At 33.4% G+C, this 11,184-nt stretch overlaps 1 protein-coding gene across 1 annotated transcript in view; it reads right to left on the reverse strand.

Annotated features, from left to right (window-relative positions):
• The window catches only part of LOC130812947 (1,4-alpha-glucan-branching enzyme 2-2, chloroplastic/amyloplastic-like), a 28,166-nt gene that overhangs the window by 14,531 nt on the left and 2,451 nt on the right, over nt 1–11,184 (reverse strand). The window contains exons 3-8 of the mRNA XM_057678604.1: nt 9,900–10,144; nt 6,585–6,683; nt 5,009–5,051; nt 2,704–2,763; nt 1,567–1,647; nt 44–160 (exon numbers count right to left, since the gene is read on the reverse strand). Coding sequence (XP_057534587.1) covers nt 44–160; nt 1,567–1,647; nt 2,704–2,763; nt 5,009–5,051; nt 6,585–6,683; nt 9,900–10,144 — 645 coding nt within the window. The remainder of the gene's footprint in view (nt 1–43; nt 161–1,566; nt 1,648–2,703; nt 2,764–5,008; nt 5,052–6,584; nt 6,684–9,899; nt 10,145–11,184) is intronic.

An 11,184-nucleotide genomic window follows, 5' to 3' on the forward strand; every position in this document is an offset into this window, starting at 1 on the left:
TCACATTTTTTTGCCAGATCTGATGCCATATAGCATTTCTTACCTCTTCTGGTGGATCATAGTAAATCCCATTATATGGAATTTCACCTGGTGCCTGAACAGAAAATTTGATCCAAGCAGGGATAGAATCTTTGATTCCAGAGGGTGTATCCATATGAATCTAAAAATGAAAAAAAAATACAATGAGTTAACATACAGCCAATGTTTCCACACTAACTATTATCAAATGAGAAACAACCCCCCCCCCAAACCAAAAAACAAAAGCCAAAAAAAATTTTACCAAAAAACATGAGCATAAACATGTTGGGTTGCCACTAAAAATGAGTAACATCATCATCATCATACCAAGGATATCCCGCTCATGGAAGATATGGTTATAAATGGGCAATATAAAGATCATAAATACGTCCATCTATCATAAATAAATATATAAAGAAGAAAATGAAATTGAAAAGGGAGAAAGGAAAAGATAGCTCAAGGACAGAGTGTATTTAACATTAAAAAAGCCTCTGCCCCAAAACAAATCAACCATTCGGCAGAGTCGATTTAAATACTAGTAGAACGCTGGCCAGGAATCAATACTGTTGATGGTTTCAAGCCTCAGACTTGGAAGACAGACATTTATCCAACTAGATATTGAAATAATAAAACAAGATAACGTACTGCTGCTATAAGAATAACTGCATAAGTTATCCAAATTTCAAAGGAAATTACTCAGAAGCAAACAAAAATCCCCTAATCCTTCAGAATTTTTAACTTTCTTAGATTGATTCAACATTCAAACTGGACAAAAACCAAATAAATTCCAAAATGCTGAACACAATTGTTTCACTACATGATACTTGATATAAAGTTCCAGGTTAGCAATTCACTACAAGGTATCAATTTGTATGATAACAAAATCAAAATACTGTTGATTATTAAATAGTTTTTCCAATGAGATAGGGACAGTGATAACTAGTACCCCTGAAACAGCTTTATCACCAAGTTGTCAGTGTATACCAGTGTGTCATCTTTGGTTCAATGGAATTTTCCTTATTATCAAAACTAATCACAGGCATCCATACTCATAATTCCTAAGCTTCGTGAGTCCTTTATCTCCAAGTTGTTAATGAATCTCAGTGGCATTTGTTTGGTTTTGTGGAAGTTGCATTCATTTACATGCCATGAATGTAAAACTCAGTTATGTATGATGATCTTTCATAGGTCATTTAAAAAAAAATCAAATGGCTGAAAATATGCACAAGGTTTTCATGCTTCATGAACCCTTAGGCTTTAGCTGGGGGCCTGTGCCAGAAGATGTATAATTTCTAGAAAGTTGGTCTGACAGTTTGGAGCGAAGTCCCAGTACCAATAGACTAAATCAATGCCATCATCGTAAAATGTTTTCTTATTTTCGTCGGACAAGCAAATCACTCCAATAAAAAGTACAACCTGAACTCAAAAAATTGATGGCTTTTCTAGACATTGTTGTTTCATCAATTTTCTTATCCTAGGAATTGGGATCTTATGAAAGATCACAATATGGTACGAAAAATTTGTACAATATCATATTTCAGATATTACCTTCACCCGAGATCCATGGGGAATTGCTGGTGAGCCATCTGCATTATTGGGCAAAAAGATCTCCCAAACACCAAATTCATTCTGCATTCACATAATGACATAATTGTGTTAGTTGAAGGGAATAACATTGAGGAACAAAAGAGCATAAGCTCAGTCTTAGATACTAACCAAGACTAAACATTGGGTACTAAATGGCAGAACATAATGTTATGTGATTTACGGTGACTTAAATCATTAATTCAATCTGGATTCTGGAGTGCCACTCAGGAAACTTGATGAGACTTCTAAGTATATTGACTTTAATATAATCTCGGATCACCTTCCTGAAATTGTGGTGGCTTCTAACACATAATTTGGGTGAAAAATATAATTTTTTTTAAAAAGGTAAAGATGCGGAGATTAACCCTGTTGAATACGAATACCCGTTGTATACAAGTATTTGCATACTAAAAATTATTTACTCCTCTATTGGTAAAGTTGTATCCTAACTTCAAAGAAGAATATTTATCATTACAGGCAACAACTTATACATTTCAAGAAACTATAAATACGAAAAGAGGTAGGAGAGAAGGAAACTTATATCAGGATTCACAATCTAACCTTGTCCACGAAATAGGCTATCAATACGCAAACTAAATAAAAATAAATTTGCAATACATGACTCAAATAGGTGCAGTTCACGCCTCACTGCACTAATTTACTAAATCATTGAACTAAAAAAATTAATTACAAAGATAAGGATTGGATATGAATTAAGCAAAAAGTTCCTCCACTGGTGAAAAACAAAACAAAAAAAAAACAAGTTCCTCGATTATTATCTCTATCCAATTATTAAATATCTTTTTAGTTGAAAAGAAAGGGAGGGGAGGGTAAGGAATGAGGATTAATGAAGTTAATCATCAGTGATCTGATATGTCATTGCCCCTCACCGAGGAGCTCACTCAAAAATCAGTAGTTCAGCAGATTGATGCTCAACACATTTCTTATCTTCCTCTTGGAAGAAAAATTGTATTAAAAATATAAAATATGCGTCAATTCATAAATGCCATGAAAAAAATACTAGGCAAAATTGTCAAAAGCATGAATAGCATTCAGACTTCTTACAACATACAACGAAGGTCATTGAGGATAGCTTACCCGGGTCATGACGTCAGCATTAGGATTCCAATTGTTAAAGTCACCAACCAATGATGCCCACTGAGAATGATTAGGACAATGAAATGATGTATAAGCACATAAAAAGAACATCAGTGCAACAAACATCATCATTTTTTACACTAAAATGAAAAAAAAATGAAGTTAAAGGGTAAGTTTCCCCATGGTTTCTTGAGAACTTCTCCTTGACTAATGATGAACAATAAATAGATCCAAACAAAAGAGGAAAGGGTAGATGCAGTATAGAAAATCCAAGACTTCTGCTACCGAAGTAATCACAGCCTTTCAAAAACTCACAACCTTACCCAACAAAATGAGACAAAGAAACACTACATAAAAAAACTAGAAAAGCCAATGTGTCACCAATAAATAAACTGATTATAAACTTATTAAAATAGGAAGATATCAATTGAAGTTCACTAAAAGAAAAGAAAGGTAAAAACAGTCACATACAACACCAAGCATGGCTCCGGCTAGGCAAGGTTAGAGGAGTTAGATGTACACAACCTTACACTTGTAATAACAAAGAGGTTGTTTGATTGCAAACTATAGCTTGAACATAGAAAACAAAGTTTAATTACTCATTACATATTTACATTGCAATCAAGCTATAGCTTTAGAGAAGTCAATTACTCACTATAATTCAATACAGTTCTGCAGATTTACAAACAAAATTTGTGGTCACAACTCAGAAATATGATAATGAATTAAAAAACATCTTTTAGACAATAAATTACTATTGATTTTCGTCGTCCCCAAAGGAAGTTTTGAGAAGTATAAGCACACTATATTAATAAGACACCTATAAGATGAGAGAATTAGAATTGCAGTTTATTTTATTAGAAAAGATAACCTCTATGAAAATCCAAAACATATTTAAACAGCAAATAAAACTACTTACAAATAGTTTGGCATCAGGCTAATGATACCTGGCTGTTAGAAAAGGCCAAGACTTAAATGTCATCACAACTACTTGGCTTGTAATTTCACTAGGTGGTACGCAATGACATAATTTCAATAGGCAGTACGAAATCACACTGTTTGGTTTACCCGAACTGCATCTGATCTTAGCCTGATTAAATTTGATCTAGTTGAGTTCAGCTTATCTAATGTTTGAATATTATCATGAGCATCCCTTTACTAACCTTGTCTACCCTAAATTTCTCTGAGTAACTAAACATAAGTGTACTAGCTTACTTCCCTTTTTTTATTTAATGTTCTCCCAAAACACCAGTGCAGCACTCATCGAAAAGCAATGGCAAGCATACACTAAATTCAAACACACAACTTTCTTAACTCCCCTTAGCGATTTAAGACAAAACTTAAGCTAAAAAAATTCCTATCCTTGATCCTTCAAATGTTTCAGCTAATAGTTGGCAAATGTTCTCCAATAGCAATTTATTAACCAACATTTTCATATAATATTTCTTCTTATAGTCAATAGATATTTCTTCAACGCACAGGCATTTTCTAGCCAATATTTCTAGCTAAAACTAGATTACTTCCCATAGTGGTCATCTTTTTGGAAACAACCACAAAGAAAAACGCATTCTGTAACTTCCAAAAAGAAAACAAATTTTCAAATACCTCTTTTTTTTCTTCAAAGTGCACCATATTGCCTTTTGGGAAATTTTCACATTAGTATGCTATCTATATTTGGTAGTTCTTAAGGAGTTATTTTGACAACCAGGTTATGGTTTGGACCACTTTCTCACTCAAAAGAAACAGGAAATTTTTTTTTTCTCCCATAACTAATGCATGGGCATGCTAGGTCCACTTCCTATTACGCTATTTTGTGTGTCAAGTCACCATGAAATGTTGCACTGAAATAATGGAGAATCTCTCTCTTTCTCTATCTCCCTCTTAATGAGCAATAATATCCATTCAAGATCACTGCAACAGAACTATGAGTAAAATATGCAGAGTTCCTGACCCTATCATGCTGTAATGCTTTTCATTGTTCTCAAATAAAGTAAAGCTCTTTCTGTACAAGCTATCAACTCAAACTGCAATGATATCTTCACAGGATATTCACCAAAACAACCACCAAGCCATCATATAATATGACTACTATCCTCTTCTAAGACTCCTAACAATACCAATCACAAATGAACCTTCAAAACACAATCAAGGTGCTCTCATCCAGCTCTAAACTTTCAAGACTAACAAGCAACTTAATTCACATTAGGTAACTTTCACATGATAGAACCATAGTTGTTTTGCATTTTGCGTCATTTCTGCGTGTTAAGAGACATCCTAATAGTAATAGAGTTGAGGGAGAACACACCGTTGCTCCAGGTGCCCATTCTCTGTAAGTTATTCCAGCAGCACTGCAAGTTTATTACATGAAAATTAGATGCAATCCAGAAGTAAACACACATCTGCAAATATAATGTCAAAAATTACTTTCAACAAGACAGCTTTGAACATTAATAATCAACTCTAGAGATTTATATGAAATTAACTTCAGAACAGACCTTATAGCAGCAAAGTTAGCTATAAACTGAGCGGACGACAGGATACATCATGAAATCAAAGTCAAGACCATTCAACAATAATTACATAACAAGATCAAAAATGCCAAAGCCTCAACCCCAACATATGGGATTGGCTACATGAACCAAAACAAATCAGCGTCAACATAATAGATCATTGATGACAACGATTATACTTTAGTCAACCGTATTTAATACTAATCTAAAACTAAGAACTTCAATTTTAAAAATCATCCATACTTTTCCTCCATTATTTTATATTTGTTTTCACATGCTCTAGGCAATTCCAATTCTTTTGAGGAAGATCAGTGAAAAAAATTTTACCTACCAAGTCTAAGCACATTACTCAACATTCTTCTCCAACCACCACAAAAATATGGAACCTAATTGCACATCATTAACAAAATCATAAGGGCGTAAATTGGAAAAGTCTATTTGCCTCTAATACTTAACTTCTCAGTAATAAGCTTTTATGATTATCATCAGTTAAGACACCCCACAAATCTAAATAGAAAACAAGCAGTGGAGGAAAGCGTGGTTACTCTTATAACAGCAAAGGTGTTGTTTACATAAGACACTTGATCCAACACAAGACAGCCATCTAACACATCACCATAAATAAGAGGCACAAAGCTTTTGATGAGCCATTTGACTCAGTACACTGTAAGAGGCATAGAGCTGGAAAGTGAAAATAGAAAATCTTTTAGCCAAGTAGAAAGAAGAGAATAAACTATGACCGCTTTCAGCTACTACAATCATATAATGTAAAAAGTTTAGAACCCCTGTGAGAAATTTAAGAAAAAATTTTGGACATCGGAAGCATAGATCAAAATTTTGCAAATATTAAAATCAAAGATAAGTAGAAGCAATCAGAGGATGCAGGTTAGCCAGACATGTGCCAGAACATAGACTTTCAGATAAGGGGATCATAGGATAATAATTTTATCTAAAACAACTTATAACTATTTACCTTAATTTTTTTATTTAACTTAGACAAATCAGCCATAACAGATTCATATTACTGGAATCAATTTTATTCAAGTAATACTACCAAAATTACTCCATCTCCCTCCATTCTTCACTATTAGGGCTTTGGACTTTTCTATTTCCGCAATCTTTTTCACATATAATTCTTACGCAAATGTTTATATCATTTAAAAGTACCATTGTGGCCTTGCTCGTCTGCTTTGAACACAAGAGCAAGTGGGTAACAACTAACAGCTTCTTAGTCTGTATGAACAAGCCTGAAAGAGACTTGTTAAGAAACGGAAGCAGATATGTGAAAAACATTTCGTAAACAATAAGCGAAGAATACAAATTACATTAATTACCAATATTTTACTCTATTACAGCCCATATATATCTTACCTGCGTGTGAAACCCATTTTTTCATACCCACGAGAAAAGTTCTCCAAGCCTCCTTCACATTGATTAATAGCTTCACGCAATCTCCTGTACATTGAATAACTGCAAAAGTAGATGCAATTAACATACAAGCTTCAACTATTATGTGGACCTGTGCAACAAATATATAACCATAAGAATGTCAAAGATAAGATACTATGGAACTTAATGGGAAATATAATGAGAGAAGAAAGAACTTGGGAGCAAGGAACCTAAAAGTAAAAAAAAACCTCACAGTTACAGCCCATTAAGTTCAGTACATGCCTAGAATTGGGAAACACCTAGTTCACGAAAGCCTAATCACATCCAATATAACTCTTAATCCTCTTGGGCTCTTATGCTCATGAAAGAGCAAGAGAGAAACAATGTGACTCCAAACAAACAATTAAGAGTTGACATAATTGCAGCCAATAGATTTTGTATGAAACTGCCTGTCTAAGGATAAACTTCCACCAAGTCTTTGGCAGGGATACTCAAATTCTAGTAGGGAGAGGTTTTTTTGTATGTAGTATAAAAGTAAGAATAAAAAGTCAAATGACAGTACGTTATTGGAGGGAAGGCAGCCACAAGTCATGATATGAAAAGAGGGTGTAAGAGTAAAAGTTGTTGGAGGTGTCGCTCATATGCGTTCCAACAATTCCATGACAATATGCGATCAGCTATATGAAGAAAATCAAATCTAATAAAGATTACCCGACCGTATATAATACTAATAATTATAACTATATCTAATATTAATGTACAACTAGTAAAATCAATTGCAATGATCATCCCTCCAATCATTTTCTAGATATTATCACATGCTTATGCAATCACAATTCTTCATATTATTTTTTCAATTTTGTTATCAATGTTATCTTTGATTTACCACTTCCTCTTCTAAAAGTTTCAACCGTTTTGCACATGAACAAACAAACATACACGATTTTCTCTCATTTTGTCTTCAATGTCTACGACCTTCAAGATTCTTTCTTAGTAGAAATTTCTACAATGTAGTGTATGTTCACTCACCTATATTAACATAATGCATCTCAAGCACCATCGTCTTCCTACAATGATCTCTTCTGAAAGGCTAATTGTTCATTCTAATACATATAGTATTGTTGGTCTAATAAGAGTGGGACAAAAACTTTCCTTTGACATTAGTGACACACCTCGAGCACAGAGTATTGTGTCGTGCCTCTCCGTTTGAATCATCAACTCTAAATCCTATGCACACTAATTCCTTTCTTAAGAAAAACCGAGTTAATATATTTGGAACACTTACTTAGAGGAAGCTTTTTTGTATCTAATCTTACAACACCCCAATTAAAATTGTTTATGCTAGAATGAAATTCCATGTACTTTGCCTTACTTTCACTTATTTAAATTTTAATGTGTGCCTACATTTTAAGCTCTTACCATTTGTACATCAAACAAGCACAATAAAACTTCTTCCTAAAGAAACTTGTTATCAGGATCACAAATAGGAAACAAATTCAAGCACAACCTTGATGTAGACCAATCATGATTAGAAAATTTTCAATCACTCCTCCACATGTCCTAAAGTTATTTGTATTTTCTCATATACATCTTGGACTTTACTCATATACTTACGTGATATACATTTATTTATCATAAATCATTAAAGTACTTCTCGTGATCTTTTGTCATATGCCTTCTTCAATTTAAAAAAAAAAAAACTATGTTGAAATCTTTTTTCTATACTTTGTAAAACTCCATTTATTTATTGTTGCATTAGATGGATAGCTTTCATGTGGTTTGTCTTAGCATAAAACCAAATTGGTTTTTGACATTGCTTATGCATCTTTGGCGTGTTCTATCACTCTCTCTATAACTTCATGGTTCCCCTATACTTAGAACAGTATTTCGCATCTCCTTTGTTTTGTTAGTTGTCCACTAGTATTTTGCATCTTATTTTTCTTTATATATCATTAAAGAGGCTTTTAGCCAATTTAATCTTATCTTCCCTAAACATTTCCAAGCTTCAGTTGGAATGTCATCAAGACTAGTGCTTTCTTTTATTTCACTTTCTACAAAGTCTCATCAACCTCAATTTTATTTATTATCTCATGAATTCCATGTTCTCTTTCCACCTTCCATCAAGTTGTCTCATGTCGTGTCCCCTTGACATCCATTAACAATTTATTCAAGTGGTTTTTTCGTGATCTCGGTTATTTGGAAACAAGTAATATGTTTAGTATCCTTGACACACGTTATCTTGTTAAGATCCTTTCCATGTGTATCTCCTTTTGATCCAACTTGTTGTATAATTTTGTACACTTTAAATTTGACACATATTTTTGTTGTCTTGGTTTTAGCTTTCTTGTATATTAGGTTTTCTCATCACTCTAAGATTTTCAGATTAAGTTTCTTTCTTTTTATTTTATTGCAACTTTTATTTCCTCATATTTACAATAATACACCACCCTTTGCTTCTCCTAGAATGCCCTTACCCGCATGATTTATACAATTCTTCATCTTTGACCAAGTTTGATCCATGCTTGCCTCGTCAACTTCTTCAATGGTTACGGAAACAAAGTTTATTACATTTCCTTTTTTTAGGTTTCCATTTGATTTTTCTATCCTTGGATATTATTCTTGAAGGCATTTGATTGCTTACAAACATCAAGTACTAGAGTTTATGTAGGGTGCTATAGCCTCAAAGAACATATAGGATGCATAGATTTAATTTGCTATTTATGATACCAAATAGTTTTTGTGAACTTTCCAAAAAAAAGGATTACAAATATTTTTCTATTTAGGATACCAAATAGTTTTTGTGAACTTCCTAAAAACGGATTACACAAATTATACCGAAGGACAATTGTTAAAAAAGAGCAAACCTTTCTAGTTGAAGAAATAAAATACATTTTCAGTCAACCATTTTGTCCTACCATATAATTAGTTTATAAAAAAACATTGAATATCAAAGATTCAAAGAACGACATATTTAAAAGTAAACTTCTTCTTCGATCAAATGAACATATGAAACTAACTAGATGTACCATGTTCAAGAAGAATTTGATGGCCCCATCTAGACAAACACTCACAGAAAAAGCAAACAGCTCAAAAAGATCCACAATTATTCTTGCCCCTACCTTATATCTAAACCTTATTATCGGTCAACCATTGTTACGAAACACTTGAAAAGAAATACTAAAAAGAAACAAACCAAGTATTTCCCTCTTATGTTATGTGATGTTCTCTTGAGTGACGAATAGAAAACCCTTGATCAACCTCATAAAATATAATAAAAAGACTAAAATAATATCTCACCGATAATCAAGATGATCACGATGACTTCTCAAAAGTGGATCAATCTCATATATTCTTTGTCCATCACCGGGTGGAGGAATTGATCTCTTGGTAACAATATTTTGCACTTCTTTATCTTTGTGATCGTGTGTTGAAGTGACAGAGTCTAGCTTGTCATGAATGGCAATTTCAGATTGTATAAATTTTTCTTCCGTTTCAATCTCTTTCCCTCCTTTCATGGTCCTCACATCTAAATCTTGGATACCCTACAAGAAAACAAACAAGAACATCCTCAAAGGGAATAAGAATGCTTAGGTGATTAATAGATACAAGTATGATGTACTTGAACCACGATAAACTCTATTTTACTAGAGAAAGGAAAATAGCTTTCTAGAAAGTAAGTCACTCTATGCAAATAAAATAGAGGTGTTGGAAAGCAACTACATGGAATGCTCAAGCTTAGTTTTAAAAAGCGTGTGTGGAACGAGGCGGAAAAGATCCTTAGACCCTACGCGCTAAGGGCAGGGTGAAGGTGCGGGCTTTTTGTAGGCGAGGCACACTTCGATTAAAAAGCTTAAAATCCAATTTTAAAACATATATAACACTATAGACAACATGACATTTATATTTAGATTTTAGCAACAAGCTTGAAAACATTCATTATCATTGCGGTAAATAATAGTTTAGCGCTTAACTATTATAATGAGAATGCGAAGAATACCCAAATTTATCTTCTTCTTCACTTGCTTTACAGCTCTCTTTTGTTATGGAAGCAACAATTTCTCGAACTCCATATTCAAATAAAATTTTGTTTTCCAGCTTTATTTCTTTTTCAAATAAACAAGCTTAACTTAATTACCCAACACAACATGATGCAAAATGCATCGAGGCACACCAAGGCATACGCCTTTTGTAGTGGGCTTTGCCTCACCTAGCCAAGGCGTTTTCAGTCAGACCTAAGCTTGAGGCACACAAGGCGCAAAGCAAGGCTGCTCAAGAGGGTGCTTTTTGGCCAATTTTGTGTAGCCTACTAGATAGCAAGCAATTAGACATAAAAAGCTTCGCATTGAGGCAGAAAAGCTATATAACTGCCTATAAATTCAAACAACTAAAGGAAACTTTTTACCAACTATTTTACAGTATAAAACGGAACGAATCTTGTTTTCCCTCCATTGATTATAACTACATATACAAGTTCACCAACATCAACCATATTAGTAGCAATTGATGATTCTAGTCATCTCTCCCCCTTGCCCAGTGTATATATTAAGCAAACACAACATATGACAATCAAACCAATTTAGCA

The sequence above is a fragment of the Amaranthus tricolor genome, chromosome 5 (genome assembly GCF_026212465.1).
Source record: "Amaranthus tricolor cultivar Red isolate AtriRed21 chromosome 5, ASM2621246v1, whole genome shotgun sequence".
Taxonomy (NCBI): Eukaryota; Viridiplantae; Streptophyta; class Magnoliopsida; order Caryophyllales; family Amaranthaceae; genus Amaranthus; species Amaranthus tricolor.